Raw genomic sequence first — 21298 nt, forward strand, 5'->3', positions numbered from 1 at the left:
CGTAGGACTCGGTCGGAGCTTTTTAAAGTAACAGCAATTTCACGTTGATCCGTTGCTCGTGATTTTTGTCACATTGTTATGGACCAGAGAAAAAAACACGTTCGTTTCTAACCTATATAGAAAAATATAGTAATAAAGCAATAAAAATATGGTTTCGTATTAGAATAGTAAACTCTTTCATCTATCCAATACTACATCCGTTAGCCCCTTATCAATATCTTATACAGGGTGTCTCACGACGAATAGACGCGATCGATATCTCGGAAACTAATTTTTCAAAAATTTTGAAAACTTGGCAACATGGCACAGTCGATGGGGGCTACGCAACTAAAATATTTTGACAGTTGTGACGTTTCCGGTTATACCGGAAGTAGGTGTCAACTTCGTTATTTTAAATGGAACACCCTGAAGTATAAGTATAAGGAAAGTATATTTTTACATTTTTGATTTTTACGTGAAATTCTAAGTATATTTTGTGTATAATGTCCTATACCTAAGTGTAACCGTTTTTGACATATTTTAAATTTCATGTGAAAAACTATGTTTATAAGCCCTAACATAATTACCGATTACTCCCTTTTAGTAGCCTTTATTTATTGGTTAGTTTTGGCTTTATTTTAGAGGAAAGACCACTTTAAAAGACTATTATAATATTTGGCTAAAAAAAAGATACAGGGGGGTCAAAAACTAGCATTAAAAATTAAAATAAAAAAATCATTAAAAGTCAATTTTTTTAAATGGAAACCCCCTATTTTTATAATTTTTTCATAAAGATAATTAAAAATAAGGTTAATTTTGTATATAAAAGTTGCCGCTTCTAGCGGTTACTATGACAACCGTCATGCCCAACTAATCAACCATCCTTGAGCCGTGTTACTATTATACGGCTTTTAATATTAGGCCAAATTTAAACTGCCAATATTTCGGAAACTATCAATTTTTGGACTAGATAACCTTATACAAAGTTAATCTTATTTTTAATTATCTTTATGAAAAAATTATAAAAATAGAAGGTTTCCATTTAAAAAAATTGACTTTTAATGATTTTTTCATTTTAATTTTTAATGCTAGTTTTTGACCCCCCTGTATCTCTTTTTTAGCCAAATATTAAAATAGTCTTTTAAAGTGGTCCTTCCTCTAAAATAAAACCAAAACTAACCAATAAATAAAGGCTACTAAAAGGGAGTAATCGGTAATTATGTTAGGGCTTATAAGCATAGTTTTTCACATGAAATTTAAAATATGTCAAAAACGGTTACACTTAGGTATAGGACATTATACACAAAATATACTTAGAATTTCACGTAAAAACCAAAAATGTAAAAATATACAGGGTGTTCCATTTAAAATAACGAAGTTGACACCTACTTCCGGTATAACCGGAAACGTCACAACTGTCAAAATATTTTAGTTGTGTAGCCCCCATCGACTGTGCCATGTTGCCAAGTTTTCAAAATTTAAAAAAAAATAGTTTCCGAGATATCGATCGCGTCTATTCGTCGTGAGACACCCTGTATAATTCACAAAAGACCATATTCATATTCTCTTTACTAATCTCACCAGATTTTTACAGAATCGACCAATATCTTAGACACCATAACCGGAGAATATCTATCAAAATCAAATTTTATTTTAAAATTCTGGGAGCTATTTTTCATAAAAGTCTAAATAACCTTGAGCTCAAGTATGTATGGCTGAATTTGTATTTACTGTGTCAGAGGCCTTAAAGAACTCTGTGTGGATAGAATCAACTTGGACTTTACTTCTTAAAAAAAAACTTTTTCACATCAACTGCCTGGAAAAACTAAATCAATTATCGATTGCATTTAAAGTAATTTCTTGATTCTTCCAGGCAGTTGAAGCAATATTTTACCCTTTTTCCTGACTACTGAGGTCTTCTCCCTCTTTGCTATTTGATTTACTTTTCAGGAGCAACAAAAAATATTTCATGTAAATTATATTTTCGGATTGTTATATTTTTTAACCAATACAAAATATTCATTAATAATAAGTAATAATGATCGTAAATTTGAATCTCTTACAGTTTTTGAAAAAACTAATTTTTTTTCACAAAGAGAGAGTTTTGCAAATAAAATAATGATAGAAACTCATTAAAGCTTTTTTAAATGCAAAGTTTATTAATTAAACAAGAAATAACTTGTTACAAATATTAAAAAAAGTTTTTCAAATAACAACATTAAGTTTCAAGTATCTTCTTATTCAAAAAACCAAGAAATAATAGGAAAAAAATTAAATAATTTTAGTGTCGATTTCGTTTTCACACAAATCGTACTTGCAGCGGTTTGCTTTAGGATATTTTTGTAGAAGCCTAACTCTGGTAGTTTTCTCCAGTCTTCACCATAATGCTTAACCAGTAAACTAATAATAGAAGCTTTATCGCCTTTAAGTTTGTTGCTTAGTGGTACTTCACCTGTCTCTAGGGATGAAAACGAACAATTTTTTTTACAAACACTTTTAGGCGTTCCTGTGTTATTCAAGTAATTAATCTCACCTTGAATTAAAACTGTGTGTGCCTTTTTATGAAAAATAAATCGTTTTGCGTTGCTAAATTTGAAATGCCAGGCTCCAGGAAGTTTTACGATTTTTTTTGCTTCAGTTCAGTCTTGTACGGTCCAGTCAACACCTATTTTTTTAACTGTAGCATGTTTAGTTATTATAGCGTCGTAATGACTGGATTCTACAATAACGGGTATTTTTTTTACTTCCTTTTCTATTAATCCGAAAACTCTATCTGGGGGGATAAAAGAGTGCCTACAATTGGAAATGTGAGCTCAATATTTTTAATATTTTCTGGAGATTCTTTAAGAAGCCAGTAGGCTAATATTGTCATCATAGTTGTGTTCTTGTTTTGTCCGCCGCACCCATCAGCGAACAAGTTAATTTTTGTGACAGAAGGCTCAAATATTTTGGTGTTTAATGCATGCCTGACTGCCGAGGCTATTGTGTTCGCATTTTTTTGAGTATCAATTTCCGTCCATAAATACGCGTTCACGTTTGCAGGTGTTAACTTGGTGTTAGACGTTCCAGACACTATAGTAAAATTCTTGTAATTTATTTGCTGGCTGAAATATGCGGCTTGGTCTGGTAATCGAGGCAGGGCCAAGTTTTTCTGGCAGTCAAAAGCCACAAAAAAAGACACTGTGTTTGGTTTTGGATGTTTCAAGAGACGGAAGAACGCCTTTGCCTTCAATAAATGAACGCGATTCTCTGTTGTTAACTTATATCTTTTTTCAGCTGACGTTGTCAATTTTAGTTGCTCTTTGAACCGTAGGCACGTTGAACAGCAATCTGTAAGTAGAGTTCCAAACGCAATATTGTAATTTGCATTCACGAATTTTCTAAAATAACTGATTCTAACGTGCAAATCCTTAGGAACGCGTTGTTTATAGTAAGTATAAAGCTTTTTAAAATGTAAATCGCATGGTAAATAGACACGCACACTAGTCTTGCTCCTACAATAGTGAGATTCTGCACATGTTAAAGATTCTATAAAGTCTTTTATATGTTTACGTTTTTCATCGTTCTTGCGACCTACTCTGTCCCCTCCTCTTCGTTCTTTCGGGAGATCTCTATTTTTGACAAAATTACGAAGTATTCTTTGCACTCGGTTTCCACTAAAATTCGTAATGCCTAGAAACGCATTTTTGAACACGCTTATCAATTTTCCATCTTTCAAACGAACATTGTATTGAATCGAGACTTGAGCGTGATTGGATTTTCCTCTCTTCGGTTTATGTCCTTTGCAACAGTTCAGTATGCGATTATTCTGGTCTATTTTAGATCTAGATTCATACATGTATCCATGGAATTGTTTAATTTCATTCATTGTTAAAGTTCTGCAAAAATACGGTTGTCCGGGTTTAGCATCATGACCACAAGTTGGAAAGTTTGGAAGCACGTGTGGTGTATGTCTGAAAATAATATAATTTCAGCTAATTAGTTACTATTAAACCGATTGAGAGCCTTTTTTAAGCCATACCTATCTCTTTTTTTAACAGCCCTAGCGTAGTTTTCCGGTTGTCGCTCTTTCTTGCGTGCTTTTCCTCTTGGAGCAGGTAAAATCTTATAATCATTATTTAACTCATCCATAGCAGCAAATCGCACCAAAAATCAATTGATATTACATGTCAATACACAACGAAATTACTATTAGAACTAAAAATATATTCCATTCACTCTATGTAAACAAAGCATGGCGTTAGTCACGTAGGCACAAGAATAGCATGCTTATTGGTTGACGAGCAAATAAGCAGTTTTGCAAATGAACTGTGCAAGCAAAGAAAGAGTTTTGCAAATAACCTGCAAATTTGTACTAACTTTTATATGAGAAAGAGGCAGTTATGAAAGATTTTAACGATAGTAATACGGTCCTTATTTAAAACCTGTTAATCTTGGCGAAAAAAGTGAATTTTGATTATTTTGTCGTTTAGAGACTTTTGCAAATAACGGCCTCAGATGTACTATTATTTTATGGTTTTTTAACTGTGTCTTTAGTACTTCAGATTTCAGAATGTAATTAGGCTATAGCAAATATAATTACAAATAAATAAATATTTAGAGTTACTATTAGAAAAGACAACAAACAAGGAAAAGTACAAATTATCATATATTTTATTGAATTTTAAAGACGGGAGAATCTTAACAAACTCTATCGATTATATGATATTCAATTTGTACAAAATTAATTTGATTGCAAGTTTGAGGTAAACAGTCGAGAAGAGTAGAGTAGCATATACATGGTATCAAAATACCATTTTTTTACGCATGTCAACAGTACAAAACTTTTAAATCAAAATCAAACTTGAAATCAAATTAATTTTTAATCAAAATTAATTTGATTTCAAATTTGAGGTAAACAGAGTAGAGTAGAGCCAATAGTACAAAACTTTAAAATATTAGACATATACGTAAAATAAGAAATATGTACCAAATACAAATCATTAAAAATTAAATATAGTAAAGTACATTCAAAAAAAGGAGAAATAAGTTACATACTTAAAAACACTACTCATAGTTCCAATACAGCTGCCCGATTCTACTATGTTGTTGCACCACTGTGAAAAATACTTAATTTTTGAGTTACTAAGAAATAACTAAAGTTATGGTTATATATATATATAAGTATTTCCCGGATTGAATAAAAAACTAATTTTGAAAGTACTTTTTTACTGCATTTTGAAAAAATCCTTGGTACACATATTTTTGATTGTAATTCAGTGCTATTCAAGATGTATATTTTTTGCATTTGTAGTCATGAGGATGTGTACATTATTCTGTGTTGGGTACTCTCTTAAATTAGTTACTACATATTTTAATGAATACAAAATAAATAAAGATGGCAATGTTATACCAAATGTTAGTACCAATGTAATCCCAAATTTTAGTTTTAAAAAGTTTTTTTTTAAATTTTAGTTCTAAACTCTTTTAAAATCATCACATCAACTGCCTGGAAGAAACGTAATTTTTTGATGCTTCCAGGCAGTTGAGGCAATATTTTCTTTCTTCTCTTCTTAATTTTCTAAGTAAGTCATATGCTAACCTATCAAAAGTTAAGCATTTGAATAATGACTATAAACCGCTGTATTATTTTTGACCTCATCTAGGGCCATTGAAATTGATGGCAGAATGTATTTTTTTAAGGAGACATTTTGGATGTTGCCTGAAGCAAAATAATCTTTGCAGACTACAAATTTTTCTAAAAATACTTCAGATAGAGTCATTTTATGTACATATACTTATCAGCTTTTAACCCTAGTAAACACTAGAAAAGTTGCCTGCATATACTTTAATTATCTGCTTCATCAATATGTATAATTTTAGGGACAAGAATCTTGTCCTGCTGATTAGGCACTCCTCATTACATTTTAGTAAAGTTTTTATGGATTTTTTGTTTTTAACGATTTGTAGGGAGGACATTTCTGAATCCAAAGATGGATAATAATATATTATTTTATAAATAGCGGTTATTGACTTTATGTTTTGGGTTATTGAGATTCATGTCCTAATAGATATTTTTAGAAAAATTGTATTTTCTGACAGAAATTCTCTGGCTGTCGAGCAACAATGTTAAACATGAATAATTCCACGAAATGTAATGCAACGTTACTTTATAATTTTTTGTTTATCTGGTACACAAACACAGACAAGCAATAAACAATTTTTATTTATTTTTCCAGATAAGACAGTTAAGGGTTTGGTAACCCATTAATCTTTGAAATCATATGTCTTTGCGATTATTTAAAAAATATATTAATGTAGAAAGGATAGATTGCATATTCTAAGGCATATGGTTGCAATATGTTAAGTGAAATTGGCGATAATTGGAATCGAAAGACAAATTTACTGCTAGCGTGTTAAAGATTCTATTTTATCACTTACTGACCAAGAAATAGCAGCGTAGTATAATTTTGATGGGCGTAATAATTAGTAATTTTTTGTTCTATTTAAAATATAAATAACTTGTAATTGTGTCAGGATATTATTAAAAAACTTAATAATAAAACATCAATTAAATTATGACAATCAAATATGATTGCTAATGTAATAAATAAATATAAATAATAAATATGATTGTAGATCTTTGTTAATGACCATACCTGAAAAAGTTACCTATTTAGAAACTTAAAATAAATAAATATGAACTATATATGTGTTTTATATTGAATGGCCATTAGGTTAATACAGTTTACGTACATCATTCCTACTTTAAGACTAACATCCTTCAATACACATCATAACATCATTTTTCTTTATTGCATCAGTTGACCTTAAATCATGTTTTTAAAACTGCAAAACAGTTAATAAGCAACTGATATTTTATACAACAAAACAAAAAGGGTGTTGATATAGCGGGCGTGTTCTATTCATTCCACAAAAACCGTAGTACCACCCAGGTACACAGTCAACAATCTGGTGATATTTTATTTTCATCTTATTGAAACGTATCAATAAACTAACAATACTAACTTTGTTTTCTATCATATTTACAGAACATAAACAGCAACATCCGACAAGCCTCAAACGCCCACCTAATCCAACTTCTGGACTGGGCAAAGTATCTTCCACATTTTACATCACTCAATATGCAGGACCAGATTATCCTGCTAAAAAACAACTGGAACGAACTTCACATAATGGCGCTCGCACACCGGTCGATGACCATCCAGCAAGGGATTTTATTGTCTACGGGACTCACTATTAATGAGTAAATGTCTTGCTATTTACCTCCAATATATTTTTAATTAATATTGGTTTTTAGAGCCACAGCGAGTTATATCGGAGTAGGCAACATTTACGTCTGGATCCAGGACTTTATCAATAAATTACGAGAAATCAGGATGGATAAGTCCGAATACGCTTGTCTCAGAGCCCTAATACTGTTTAATCCAGGTAAGTCTCCTGAAGCCTAAGCTTACTATCCCCAATAAGTAATAACTTTATTGATATATCAGAAATGTTTCAGGTAACAGCCTTATGTTTCGAAAATATTTTAGGATGTTTTTGAAATGTTATATATTTACCGCAAATACTACGTACCGGGAATGTTTCATATAAATGATTGTATTTTTACAGAAAAAAGAATCAATATCAATTCATTTGATTCTTTCTCCAGGTTGTTTCATTAAGGTGCTGAGGTACCATAAGCCAACAATAGGAATAAAAAAAATTAAGGAGTTTTTATGTGTTGAGCAACGTTTCCACCATTTTATTGATACTGTTTAAACTAAAATAAACCAACAAATATTAGGCCAAAAAATTCAAATATTTAAACGAGCTAAATCATAATTTTAATTTTAATATTATGGTTTAGATGTTAATATTTTGGACCCAAAAAATGGCAAACTGCTATGGCAAAGCCATCCACACACACAAAAAAAGATTTTGGGCAAAGAACCGGGATATGTTAAGTACATATTTAAATTACTGACAATATCGAACTTGGAACAGACGTTGCAAATTTACATAATATATACACTAATTTACTTAAAAAAGCAAGCATTTGTTTGGAATCCTGTATTTTAATGGTACTATACGGCACTAAGAATAAAAACTACGGATAAGGAACAAGGTCAGTTTTAACATTTATTTTAATTTCTAATCTCTTTATTTTTATTATCCTGCATTTTAATTTAAAATATTTGTTAAAAATAATAAAGTTTTTCTCGTCTTACTGTAAATTATATGTTGTCTGATGAAAAGAATCTGTGTTTTTATATATATTAATACTTGAATTGTTTTGTCTTGACGTACTGTAGATTAAGTAAGAAAATTTAATAAATGACCGAAACGTTGCTTAACGTCTTAATTCTTTTCCGTTTGAATTCGTTATGGATTTCCATAGAAGATACAAAAAAATACTACGTCGATAATTTCATTATATTTATGGCAGAAAAATGATAACAAATAATAAGGAAATTTGCTGAGCCGTTATATAGTCCTGAATAAATTCGACACTAACATTGATCGTTTATTACAAACATATCAAGCATCGCAAAACTGGAGAAAAATAAACTCATAACGAAAAACTTGACCCTAAGACCTAAATAACTTTTGACTGAGGAAACCTACAGATACGAAACTTCCAGGGCCTATAGGCAGTACTGTAGACCGTTTCAAAATTTTTACTTTCTACCTTAATTACTTTTAATTGAGAAATTAACAAAGAAAAGTCATGTTCAATTAAATTTTGTATCAATTTTAAGCTTGGCCTTAGAGCTAAATAACTTTTGACTGAGCTGACTTACAGATACTTTCAGGGCCTATGGGCAATATCAAAATCCATTTCATCAAAAAATTTTAACTTTCTTCCTCAAGTACTTTCTAATTAAGAAATTAACAAATGACAGTCATGTTCAATTAAACTTTGTATCAATTTTAATTTAATTCAATAAAAATAAACAGAATTTCCAAAACATACTCGGAAAGAAAATTAGCGATAGAACAAAAATAAGAAAGATGGGACTAGACCAACTCTTAGAGACCATAAAAAGCAGTATACAGGCAGCAACAAACTTAATATATGCCGAAGAAAAAACAGTAAAATTAGCCCGAGAACTGAAAACCTAATCAAACGCAGGACACAGACAGAGAATCAGAGGCGTACAAAGAACTAAATAGGAAAATAAATCAGAACCTTAGAAAAGACGTAAGGAAATACGTCTAAGGAAACACAAATGAGCACAATATAAACATGAAAGTTTAAAAATCGAAGTTATCACAGGATAGGCGAAAAATACACAAGCTAAAAAAACGAACACGGCACCCTGATTAATAACCTTTTACAAACTTTTCACAAAAAACTTATGTGAGTCAAAAGGTCAGAACGATCAGCATATTTATGTTTAATCCAAAACGTAGCATTCGAAGAAATCAATCATAATCGTGGTATATAGAGGCAAAAGGAAAAAGCATTTATAGTGACTTCTTCTCGTGATTCTTGAAGCCTGTCTACAGCTGTGATGCTAGATGGCGCTGGTTCTTTTGGATTGCGCCATCAATGTTAAAACACTCCCTGCTTTTGAGACACAATCCTACCGACTGCGCCAATTATGAACATTAAACGATACAACGATTTCTTAAAAAGTAACTTATTTATTTGGAAAATTACGACTGACAAAATAACATGAAGCAACAGGTTATAAACTAAGAATTTACTCTAATCTGAAAACTAAGGGTTTATAGCATAAAAAATCCGATGATGCAGCTAACTACGCTATGGAGAGTCGGCATTTTTCACGGTGATAACTTAGTCAACTACGCCATTGGAAATGTGTGAATAGTGAATATGGTGAATAGTCAGCGTTTTTCACGGATATAACTAGCTAGTCTCTATGACGAATGTTTACCCTATGCAAAACAAAAAAATTTAGACCGAATTTCATGGATGAGGTATTTGGAAATTGTATTGAGATTCTCTGTTTGTTTGTTGTACGTAGTATTTTGGAATATGCAATTATTGTTTGTTGCCCTTACTGTGAGGGCCGTAAATATCTGCTTCAAAGAATATAAAATGACGCAAGAATAAATAGTCGCAGGATACATCTGTTTTGAGGAAATAGGGTGTAATATTTTAAAATTTCCTTTTTTTTTCTTTAAAAAATCCACTGAACCAAATTAAAAGGCGGGGCGAAGACCGAATTACTAACGAAATTTTAAAGATCGGAGGGAACGATCTGCTAGAGAGCGTTAGAATATTGCTGAATAGACGTATAGATGAGGAAGGAATCCCAGAAAAATGGCAAAAAACCTTGGTTATATTGCTATCCAAAGAAGGAGATGTCAACAACATGGAGAACTATTAATTTACTATCTTATTTATATAAGTTGTTCACGAAAATTATAACAAACAGACTTCTTAGTAAATTTCACTCTTACCAACCAGTAAAAAAAGCTGGTTTTCGAAAAGGATTCAGCATAATCGACAAGCGACAAACAATACGAACACTGATAAAAAAAAGAGCATAGGATATAACTTGCCTTTACATCTGACCTTTATAGATTATCGAAAGGCTTGGTTTCAGTCGAAAAAGGGTTGATTCTGAATGGAACCTCTAAATAATGCAAGGGTTGACTCTACATATTCATCAAACATATCCGACAGAATGCTGCCATTCAAATAAGATAGATAAACAAACAACAACGAATAAAATAACAGTGAATAGAAGAATAAAACAAGCAGAAAGACATATTTAAAGATTTAAACTAAGAAGACACACTAGGGTACTGAGGTGGATAGAGTATATCTAAGCCACCTGCGTTTTGGAGATGATATAGTATATCTCAGCAAAAGAACCATGATAGAAAAACTACGGATTGAATCTTCGAACAACGGACTTGAAATTTCTAGAAAACTTAATAAAAAAATAATCGGTATGTCACATTGATTTATTTTTCTCTCATTTTTCTCTGGAAAGTGAGAGTAAGGAGGTAATAAGATTTTTTCTTTAGTTTATAGAAATAATCATGAAAGTAATTTGCGTTATAAAATAAAAGTAAGTAAAGTAATAAGCCTTACCTGAATGATTATAGGTTACTTATCTATAATCACAAAAGTACAAAGATAGAATTTAAACAGATGACGATATAACAAATTAGATTTCTACTATATTATTCTCAAGTCTCCGGAGACTGTTGTTTGTCTCTGGTTTTCATTATTTTCTTTTTTAGTGATTCTTCTAACAATAATGGACAGACACACTGTTAAAGGAAGAGACAGGTTCTTCTGTTTTCACCTAAAATATCTGGTTTTAGGAGGTGAAATTGGGTATATTTACCATGTATTATGTATTTTCTGTACCTTAATGTCATATTTTGTTTATCCGTATCATTTTCCGAACCGAAAATTCGATTTCCTTTGAGTTTTCCTAACTGCATTTTTGCGACACAACCATCAATCCTGAACATTGATGTTCCTGTTATTAGTTCCTGAACATTCGCAGTCAAAAAATTAGCCAAATGCCTGCAGTTAGAGTAGTAGTATCTTTCTTCGGTTTTGTAGGGCAGGTAGGAAATGGTTTATTTTGAACAACATCCGTTAGCGAAAAAATATATTTTTGTTTTAACCTAATAACATACCTTCCCGTTGTAATTTTTATTGATGAAAACTGATGGTTGGAGTTATCTTTCTTCGGTTTCTTAAGGCAAGTAATTTTACTTTGCCTATTAGTGTTCAGTTTCTCTCTCTGGTTCTCGACATCCGCTTGTATATAAAACGCAAACGTCTATCCTAAAGCGATATGATGAACTGCTTTTAATTTTTTATTTACAATTATTCCATTTACTAGTTAAATTTGTTCAAATGGCGGAACGAAAGCTTTAATTGAGTTCTCCTATATGTTTTACCTTATGTAAAAATCCTTATCTTTCCGATTGGTACAGTGTTGTGTGTATATAAGTCGCTTTGACGGACCCCTTGGAGTGAAAAGTGTGCCCATATTTAAATTCCCTTAAATAGATGTACATACAGTAGATAACATACAACATACATATCGATTAGGTTAAGGTAGTGGCTGAATGCACTATGTGCAAAGCCTTTTGGTAGGTTTCTAGCATGTTTTGTGTTATCTGAAAATGTATTATTGGCTTAATAATTTTAATTTATTTTTTTTACAGAATTTCGTGGTCTTCTTTGCAAGGATAACGTGAACGTCGTTAGAGAAAAAATTTACGAAGTCTTAGAGGAATACGTGAGGACAAAATATCCTACTGAACCAGGCAGGTTTGCCAAGTTACTGTTGCGACTTCCGGTGCTCAGATCTATAGGGCTTAAGTGTCAGGATCATTTGTTTTTTTATAGGTACGTTTTTTAGTTTTGGTAACGTGTTAAAAAAAACATTTTCTATTACCGTGCGTAAAGTACTCACTTTTTTTTTAAATGATCCTATACCATCACGTTTAAAACGATTATTTTATGAAAATTTTCACCGAACTAATTATGATCAACAGAGTTTTCTTGATAGACTTATGAGCAATTACATTTTCTGACGACTTTGAGTTATTAAGTGTGTATTAGACTTTTATTTTTCTTGTTTGACAATTTATAACTTACGATTTCAATAATAATCCTATAAATCCTTTTTATTAATATGTTTTCTTCGGTAGTAAAAAAAATCGATAAAAAATCATTTTACAACACACTTGTTACGTAATAAATAACTATTATATGTGTATTTGTTACAGGCTTGTTTCGGGTGTATCCCTCGACTCGTTCCTGACGGAGATGCTGGAAAACGCCCGAAATTCTTAAGAAAAATAGATTTCCGCAGTTATAGTTAGAATTTAGGCAGTTAACGTTTCCAGTTATTACCAGAAATGTCATTATTTGCCTTGCATAAGTCAAACAATGGCGACAGTTATACGATAGTTACAAAAAATCATTTTTGGAGGGAGAAAGCGCAAATAAAGAAAGAGTTTTTTCAATATGTTGCCCTCTTTTTTTGAGATCTGTGATTTAAATAAATAAAATATTAACTTGTTTTCGGAAGAAGGTATTATTAGAATTAACATTTTTTTTTACAATATTGTATATTTTAAGTACCTGCCCCTGGTATTTTTGTTGCTTACATTTGTATACTTCAGTACAAAGCTAAATTTTCAAAATTTTTAAGGCAAGGGAGTTGTTACGTGTATTGGACGTGTTGGTTGTGTTAACAAAGTTTAATAATAATTATTTAGTTATTAAAAAAATATATTGATATTTATTCCTATTTATATTTTGATCATCTTTTCTTTATATAAATAAGTTAGGAGCGAAATTTTTAAAATTGTTTTGGATTACATTAGTCCAATTTCTTCTTTTTTTAGGGTTAAAAAAATTTACTATTAATGTTTATTATTAACATTTTAAATTAAGTTTTATAAATTTCAATTTTATCCTATGTAAAATTATATTTTTAATAAATTCTATTTTAATATTTATCATATTGTTTTATTTGTAAACAGTAACAAGTAATATAATTTCTTAACTAAATAATGAATTAGCAATTTTAAACCTTTTGAGTAACAGCGCATTTCTTGGTCTAAATATAATTCAAAATAGATACATACAGGGTGGCCTATTGAAAACAGTCTGGCAAGGTTTACGGTTTTGAATCTGAAAGTTTAAAAAATCCTCGAATCCGTATACTTTTGTTCTTAAAGGGGCATATTTACACATTAATCAATAAAACTCCAACATCTGAGCGAGGGCGGCATTCACCCTTATTTCTTCAAGTGGCAAGGGGTAAGAAAATATATTCTGAATAAAATAAAGATTACAATAATAAAGTTTATCAATGTTAGTTGCAACTTGGAGGATATTAAAAGGTTTACTGAAATAACAAACAATCTACTGGATGTTGATTTTGGGACGTATAGAGACAGTTTTTAGTTAATTTTATGTAGATATCTTACAACTTATTTCTGCAAGTATTAAAACAATAGAATAAACTTGGAAATGGAAACACCAGTTGCACTTTAAAAAATAATCTCAAAATTGAAAAATAACAATGCTGCATGTTATGATGAAGGTTCAGCAAATAATTATCATCAGCTTTAAGTACGGCACGTTCCCTCATCAGTTAAAGTTAGCTTTGCTAAAATCTTTGTATAAAAAAGGGGATGAATCTTTGCTCGAAAACTATAGACCCATTAGTTTTGTGTACAAGGCCTCCGCAGTTTTTCTATGCTAAGAAATTCATGAGTAAATCTTAACATGGTTAACTCGGTGACCTTTTGAAACATTCACATACGATTTTGTTGAAAGGCTGGAAAGATGGAAACAGCTTCATGCGTATATTTTTAGATTTGTCTAAGGCCTTTGATAGCTGAAATCATATAATACTTGCAGACTCCTACATACTTGACAGCCGACAAAAGATATTTATTTGGAAGTACAAAAGTACTTTTCAGAGGAAGGGGTTCTTTACCACGGCATTGTCCAGGGTAGTGTCATTCTTTTTATTTTTTAAGTAAATAATGTAAGTTTTAATTGTTAATCAAGTCGCATACCTGGCAAAATATACAAAATTTGTAGGCATCGATCTTTAACATCCACTTTTTACTAAAAATAGTCTAATTGCAAAACTTATTCCAAGATATCAAACTCATGTTCGTAATATTAGATATAATACTTTAACTAAGCCACTTCACTCAGCGGCTGTTTTTGCAAGATCTTATACATATAATGCTGTTAGTCTTTTTAATATCTTTATGCCTGTGTTTAGTGGTGTATTCTACCACCACTGCATGTGACTCGTCAGAAATTTAATTTACCCTTACCGATTCCTAACAGTACTTTGGTGAAGAGGTCATTGTTATATGAGGGTCGAAAAATTTTTAATAATTTGCCTATTGGTTTAAAAGCAACTAATTCATTAAGGACTTCTATAGGATTGCTGAAGAAGTCACTTTAAGCAAACCTTATTAGAAGAGGAAGAATTCTACCGAGACGTCCTTGAGGATATTGTATAGTTGTATGGGTTCCTTTCTTGTTGTGAATGAGGCTAAGGTTTTATTTATATATATTTTTTAATTAATTTTATAGTGCTTTCCCTTACGCTCCAGCATGTCACAATTGTGTGAGTCTTTGTACATGGGATATAAACATCAAAATGATATTTTAACTGTCCAAAACGATTGACACGATTGTGCAAGACACCTCTTTATGCTTTTAACGCACGGGCTGGATTTAGTAGCCATTTTGACTTCGGCAGAGGAGCATGAATTACCGTTTTTTTTTGTTTTTTCGAATTCTTGTGACTTGTGATGGCGAATAACGGTAAGTTTTAACTAAAATTAATTTAAACCGTGTTTTTAATGTCAAATTATTTAAGTAATGCATTGTTTTCCCTAATAAGCTCAAAAATATTTCAAAATATTTTGCGGCCATTTTTAGAAGTGCGTACTATGTCGCTGTATCACAATTGTAACGGCTGGGAGCCAACCAATACAAAAAAAATTCGGTACCGTTTTTTAATAGTTATGTTTTTTCTAGGATCATTCAGATGACGTGTATGAACTCCTTGATGACCTTGAGTCCGATTTCGAGGTGGAAAGCGATAATGATGAATTTTTTGCTCCACCCGAACGCGTTTTATCGGAAGATGAAGAGTCCGAAAGTAGCAGCGACAGCAGCAGCAGCAGTAACGAGGACGCGCCTAGACCTAGTACCAGCCAAAAAAAGTCTTCTGCTCCAACATGGGTAAAGCAGCCATTTGAAGGCAAAGAAATCCCTACTATGTTTAATAACCATGAACCTGAGCCGGTTTTGAGTCCATGGGGTTATTTTAGTAGATATTTCAATGATGAGTTTTTTGAAATGGGGACAGCGTTAACTTCTCAATATTACTTGCAACAACATGGTAGGGAAATCACTGCAAAATTGACTGATGAAGAAATTAGGCAATTTTTTGGTATGCATGCAATTATGGGATGTTTTAAGTTTCCTAGAATCCACCTTTACTGGAGTATCAAATATCGATTACCTCTCATAGCTAATATTATGGCGCGTGACAGGTTTTATAAACTTCGAACGAATTTTCGTTCGAACGTAGTCGATAATCTATCAGTATCGGATGCGATATCAAAAAGAAGAATCATCTCTGGAAAGTTCAACCAATGATAGACCGAGTTCGACAAAGATGTCTTGAAATTCACAGGCCAGAGAATGGTTGTTTTTCAATTGATGAGCAAATGATACTCTTTTTAGGACGACGTCCTATACGTCAATTTGTCAAAAATAAACCAACGCCGGTTGGACTTAAGAATTTTGTCATTACAACGTCTTGTGGTACAATATTGGACTTCGAAATATATCGGGGTTCCTTGACGCCATTGCCAGATAAACAACTTGGTTTAGGGCCATCAGTTATTCTTCGTTTAATACAAACTTTGCCACCTGGAAGCATTAAAAATGGAAGGAATGGGAACCATAATGACAAACAGAGTAAAAGGATGTTTATTTCAAAAAGTTGGTACTATAAAAAGAGGCGACGCAGAAGTGCACGTAAAAAATTACGAAAGTATGTTTGACAAAATGGAAAGATAACAAATCAGTCGTCATGGCATCTACGGCTTTTGGAATAGAACCAGTAAAAACTGTTCATAGATGGGATAAAAACACAAAAAAACATATAGAAGTATCCTGTCCAAATGTAATTAAAGTTTATAATGAAAAGATGGGCGGAGTTGATATTTGTGACCAAATGACTGAGGCTTATCGAACATACTTTAAAACCCGAAAATGGACATTTAAAACCATTCTACACTTATTTGACATAGCTATTGTGAATAGCTGGATGGAATATCGAAATGACTGTAAAAAAAATGGATATAGTTTAAAGCAAATCTTAGATTTTTTGCAGTTTCCACTAGCATCAGGAGAATTTATGGTTTGTGAAACAAAAAAAAGAAATCTAAACTATGAACACGCTCAAACGGATGAAAATGAAGAACCTTCTGCCAAGAAGGTAAGATATACACCTCTACCTTGTGAAGATAAAAGATTTGATGGGTTTGATCATTCGCCAGTACATGAGGAAAAATCCCAACACTTGTCGCCTGGAATCCTGTCAAAGTAGATCAAGAATCAAATGTATTAAGTGTAATGTTTGCTTATGTTTACAAAAAAACCAAAATTGCTTCAAAACATTTTATGTTAAGTAGGGTATTTTCGTAGAAATAAACATTTTCAATATATTTTTCGTTTTTTTCACATTTGTGCCAGTATCATTTTGACTCCTATCCAACACAATCGTGAGAGTCCCTAAAATCTTATCAAATGTGATTTTTTTTTTCTGAAAAAAATTAGGATCTCTAATGAGGTCATAAAAAGCATTGGCGTAAAGTTTTGTCTTAAAATTCTAAAAAAAGTAGACTCGGGAGCGTAAGGGTTATGGTATACCCGTTAGTTTTAATACCTTTTATTTTTTATACTTTAAGTTTTAACAGATTTTGATATTTTATTCTGATTTACTATTTCATAATTGGTTTTATAACTTAAATCATATGTTTTACCACTACTTTGTATATTTTATAAATTATATTTTACTACTTTATTGAGGTATAATTATTTTCATTCATCTTGTTAAGCTATCTTTTGAGTATCAGTACATATATCATGCGTTGTTAAGAAAAATGTATTTTTTTTTAACAATAAAGCACTTTTTAACTTGACTTTGACTATTATTACCTGAATTAAAACAAATTGAATTGAATCCATAACGATCAGAATCTGGACTGGCCTGAGCATTTGAGTGTTGCAAAATAATCAGCACAACATGTTATTCCTTAAATATTTAAATATAGTATGAGGTATCAACGCTATCTATCTAGCAAACGTTTACTCAGTTCTAATTACGGAGTACTGGTATTTATAATATGGTGGACAGGTTTCAAAAAGACCATTTTTGTGAGCCAGTTGTTGGTGAATAATTTCAGCAGCTTGATTATGGCGACCTTGATAGGCGTTATCTGCAAGCTGTCGACAACTCACCAACGGTATTACATTTTCCGCATCTATCGAATTGAAGTTGAACGCCGTGTTTCTCGTAATTCCGTTTCTTATTACTCATCTTGGATGGTAATAAAGAAACTTTTGAAAAAGTCTTTGGTTAGAGCTCTGAATGTCTTGTAAATTTGCAGTACTTTCATTGTCCAGTTGTGAGGGATAGAATCAAAGGCCTTGCGATAATCAATGTAGCATATATTGAGATTTTTCTTTTTGGTCTGGGCTTGTTTTATAATCAGTGCATAAATAGAAAGTTGGCGCTTACCTTTTTATTGTTCTTGTAGAATATTGTTGGTAGTATAGTACTTATATTTGGTCGTTGAGAAGCGACGTAAATAGATTATTATTATTATTATTATTATTATTATTATTATTATTATTATTATTATTATTATTATTATTATTATTATTATTATTATTATTATTATTATTATTATTATTATTATTATTATTATTATTATTATTATTATTATTATTAATATTATATAAATTTTTTCAAAAAGCATTAAATTTTCTTTAAAATTCGTTAGCAAAAAATTGCTATTATGGTTACAAGATATTTGTTTGTCAGTACAGTTTGTCAATACATACATCATGGATACATCCGAAATTTAGTAGGATATGTAATATATAGTTCCGTGAAAAATAAAAAGCGGAATATTGAAAGTCTGAAGAGAAAGCTACCCTGGGTAATACAAGTATTGCAAACCTTATGATGTAAAGGAAGTCTCGTGGACTAATTAAACTTGATGCAAAACGAATAATACCAGTAAATTTTTAGAATTTTATAATAATGGACAGGTTTCTGTTAATGGTGTTTTTCTGCACTTCATTTGAAATGAAAAAAAAATTATAAGTCACAATTTTACGCCACCAAGACAATACCTGTCATCAGAGGTGCTACATATATGGATGGCTTCAAAACAATACAGAATGCCTGGAGGATATAAATAAATAAATAATGTCTTTATTAAGAATAATAACACTATTGCATTATTAAATCTTAAAGGGTGAATTCTAGCTTGTGTAGTCACTAAACCGCTACTCTTAAATTAACCCTTAAATTATACACGCATTTATTAAATGTCTATAAGAAAAAATATATAAATACTAATATGGCCTCCTATAGATATAATTATTACTACAATCCACTAAAAGTTGAAGAATGAATTTTATAAAATGCAATGTAAAACTGTAATCTTAGTCCTGGAAAAAAAACTAAACATTTCGATGAAACAACAACACATTCTTTATATTTTTTCGGAAAATTGAGATAGAATTAGAAATATGAAAAAAATTATAAAAATTATATGCAATAACACAGCTATGAACAAAAAACTTCTCTGAAATAACGCAGTAGTATGTTGTGGTATAATTTACTTGTTTCTTACTCTCAAAGAGCGCTGATGGGTCTCATCCCTAAAGATTAATTTAGATCTTAAATATAAAGGCAAGTTTGTATCTAGAATGTTATAAATAAACATTAAAAGAAAATACTTATACTTTGATGAAATGTAGTCAAATTTCTTGAGTCCATAAATAAATCGACAGTAGTTATTTTGCATCCTTTGAAGCCTCATTTTTTCAAGCTGTAAAACATGGGTAAAAGAGAGTTAAATCGTGAGTCAATTTTAATAAAACATATGTTTCACATAATTTTTTACGCACTTTAAAGTTCAAAATATGTTTGTTTGCGTATAAAACTTTTAAACTTACATATGTCCTTTTACTCAGAGTTGAATTATGATCCTCAAACCTAAGCCTTGTGTTGTATATGTCATATAATCAGGTTTCTAAAAACAAAGTCTCCACATTTATGCCCTGTAATCGAGGAGTACCCCAGTGGTCGATACTCTCACCCCTGCTTTTTTCAATATATGTGTCAGATATGCAGGAAACAATAAAGTTCTCGAGATTACAACAATATGCTGATGACTCCCAAATATACATACCTGTGAGCTGCGAAAATTTAAATACAGTGAAAGAAAAACTGAATTTAGACTTATTAAACCTAAATGCTTGGGCAGAGAATCATAACGTTAAGTTGAATGCTACTAAATTAAAAATTCTGATAATGTCGGCAAATAATTTATTAAGGGAAAATATAAAAAATACCATTTCTATTAAAATAAATGATACACAAATCCCAATAGTAGCAGAAGCAAAAAACTTGGGTATAATTTTCGATCAATCCATGGGTTTCGAAACCCATGTTAAAAACAAAATTAAAGCTGCATATCTAAGATTAAGGCAGCTTTATAAAATAAAAACATTTTCCACCCCAAAACAGAAATATCTACTTTGCGAAAGTATGGTTTTGTCTTTGTTCGATTATGGGGACGTAATTTATGGAGATTCCTTATCTGTAAGCACCAAAAAGGCTATTCAAAGAGTTTAAAATTCCTGCACAAGATTGGCATATAACATTCTATATATAAGACATCACATAACACCGTATCTTAACGCGAATCAAATTCTTAATATGAATAATAAGAATAATCAACCGGCATATTTAGGACACCAGCTTCAAGAATTTGTCCATTCTCATGCAACTCGAAATAACGATTTTATTGTACCTATCCACAGATCAGCAGCGTTGATTGAATAATAGGCTATTATGTTGATTGAATATAGACTATTATTCAATCAACGTCAGCAGGTTTTAGGCGTTCTTTTAAATTTGTTGCTGTTCAGATATTGAACACTGAACAGTCTCTCTCAAGAACTAAAGGAATTACCTCTCCAAAGCTTTTTTAAACATTAAACATTTAAAATACTTTTGGGTCAAAATAATAATTGATTTCGTTTTTTTGTTTGTGTACTTGCAAAAAAAAAAACAAACAGTTTTACGTGTCTCCGACTAGTTTCGCCCGTTCATCTGCATTTCTCTGCATGCCGGTCCCCCTTCTCGCTTTCTCGCATCAGCGCTGCCTCTCTATCTAAGCTGGTATCCCCATTCCCCATTGAGGGTATATCACTTTATGAGTGGTTTAGTGGTTCCTAGTGGTTTTTCTTGATTTTTTTATGTTTTTACATTCCTATTCCAATATAGGTTCTTTTAATTTTGTCTCATAAATATTTAAAATGTATTGCAACTGGAATGTAAATAGTTGTTTAAGTTCTTTAAAAGGTTGTCTCACTTGTACTACAGTTTACTGATGGTGAAGGCAAACGGTTGTTTTAATCGAGAGACACTCCTATTTGTCATAATAAAATAAGTGAACACAATATTGTAACTTGATTGTAAAACTGACAAATAAAATCTTTTTGTATTTGTATTTGTATATAAAA

General features: G+C 31.2%; 1 protein-coding gene across 6 annotated transcripts in view; it reads left to right on the plus strand.

Annotated features, from left to right (window-relative positions):
• The window catches only part of LOC126740118 (retinoic acid receptor RXR), a 79781-nt gene extending 66344 nt beyond the window's left edge, over window positions 1-13437 (plus strand). For all 6 annotated transcript variants that reach the window (XM_050446031.1, XM_050446032.1, XM_050446029.1 and 3 more), the window contains 4 exons: window positions 7011-7225; window positions 7280-7410; window positions 12133-12316; window positions 12700-13437. In XM_050446031.1, coding sequence (XP_050301988.1) covers window positions 7011-7225; window positions 7280-7410; window positions 12133-12316; window positions 12700-12766 — 597 coding nt within the window. In that variant the 3' untranslated portion in view covers window positions 12767-13437. The remainder of the gene's footprint in view (window positions 1-7010; window positions 7226-7279; window positions 7411-12132; window positions 12317-12699) is intronic.
• Window positions 13438-21298: the final 7861 nt, after the last annotated feature.

The sequence above is a fragment of the Anthonomus grandis genome, chromosome 9, assembly GCF_022605725.1.
Source record: "Anthonomus grandis grandis chromosome 9, icAntGran1.3, whole genome shotgun sequence".
Taxonomy (NCBI): domain Eukaryota; kingdom Metazoa; phylum Arthropoda; class Insecta; order Coleoptera; family Curculionidae; genus Anthonomus; species Anthonomus grandis.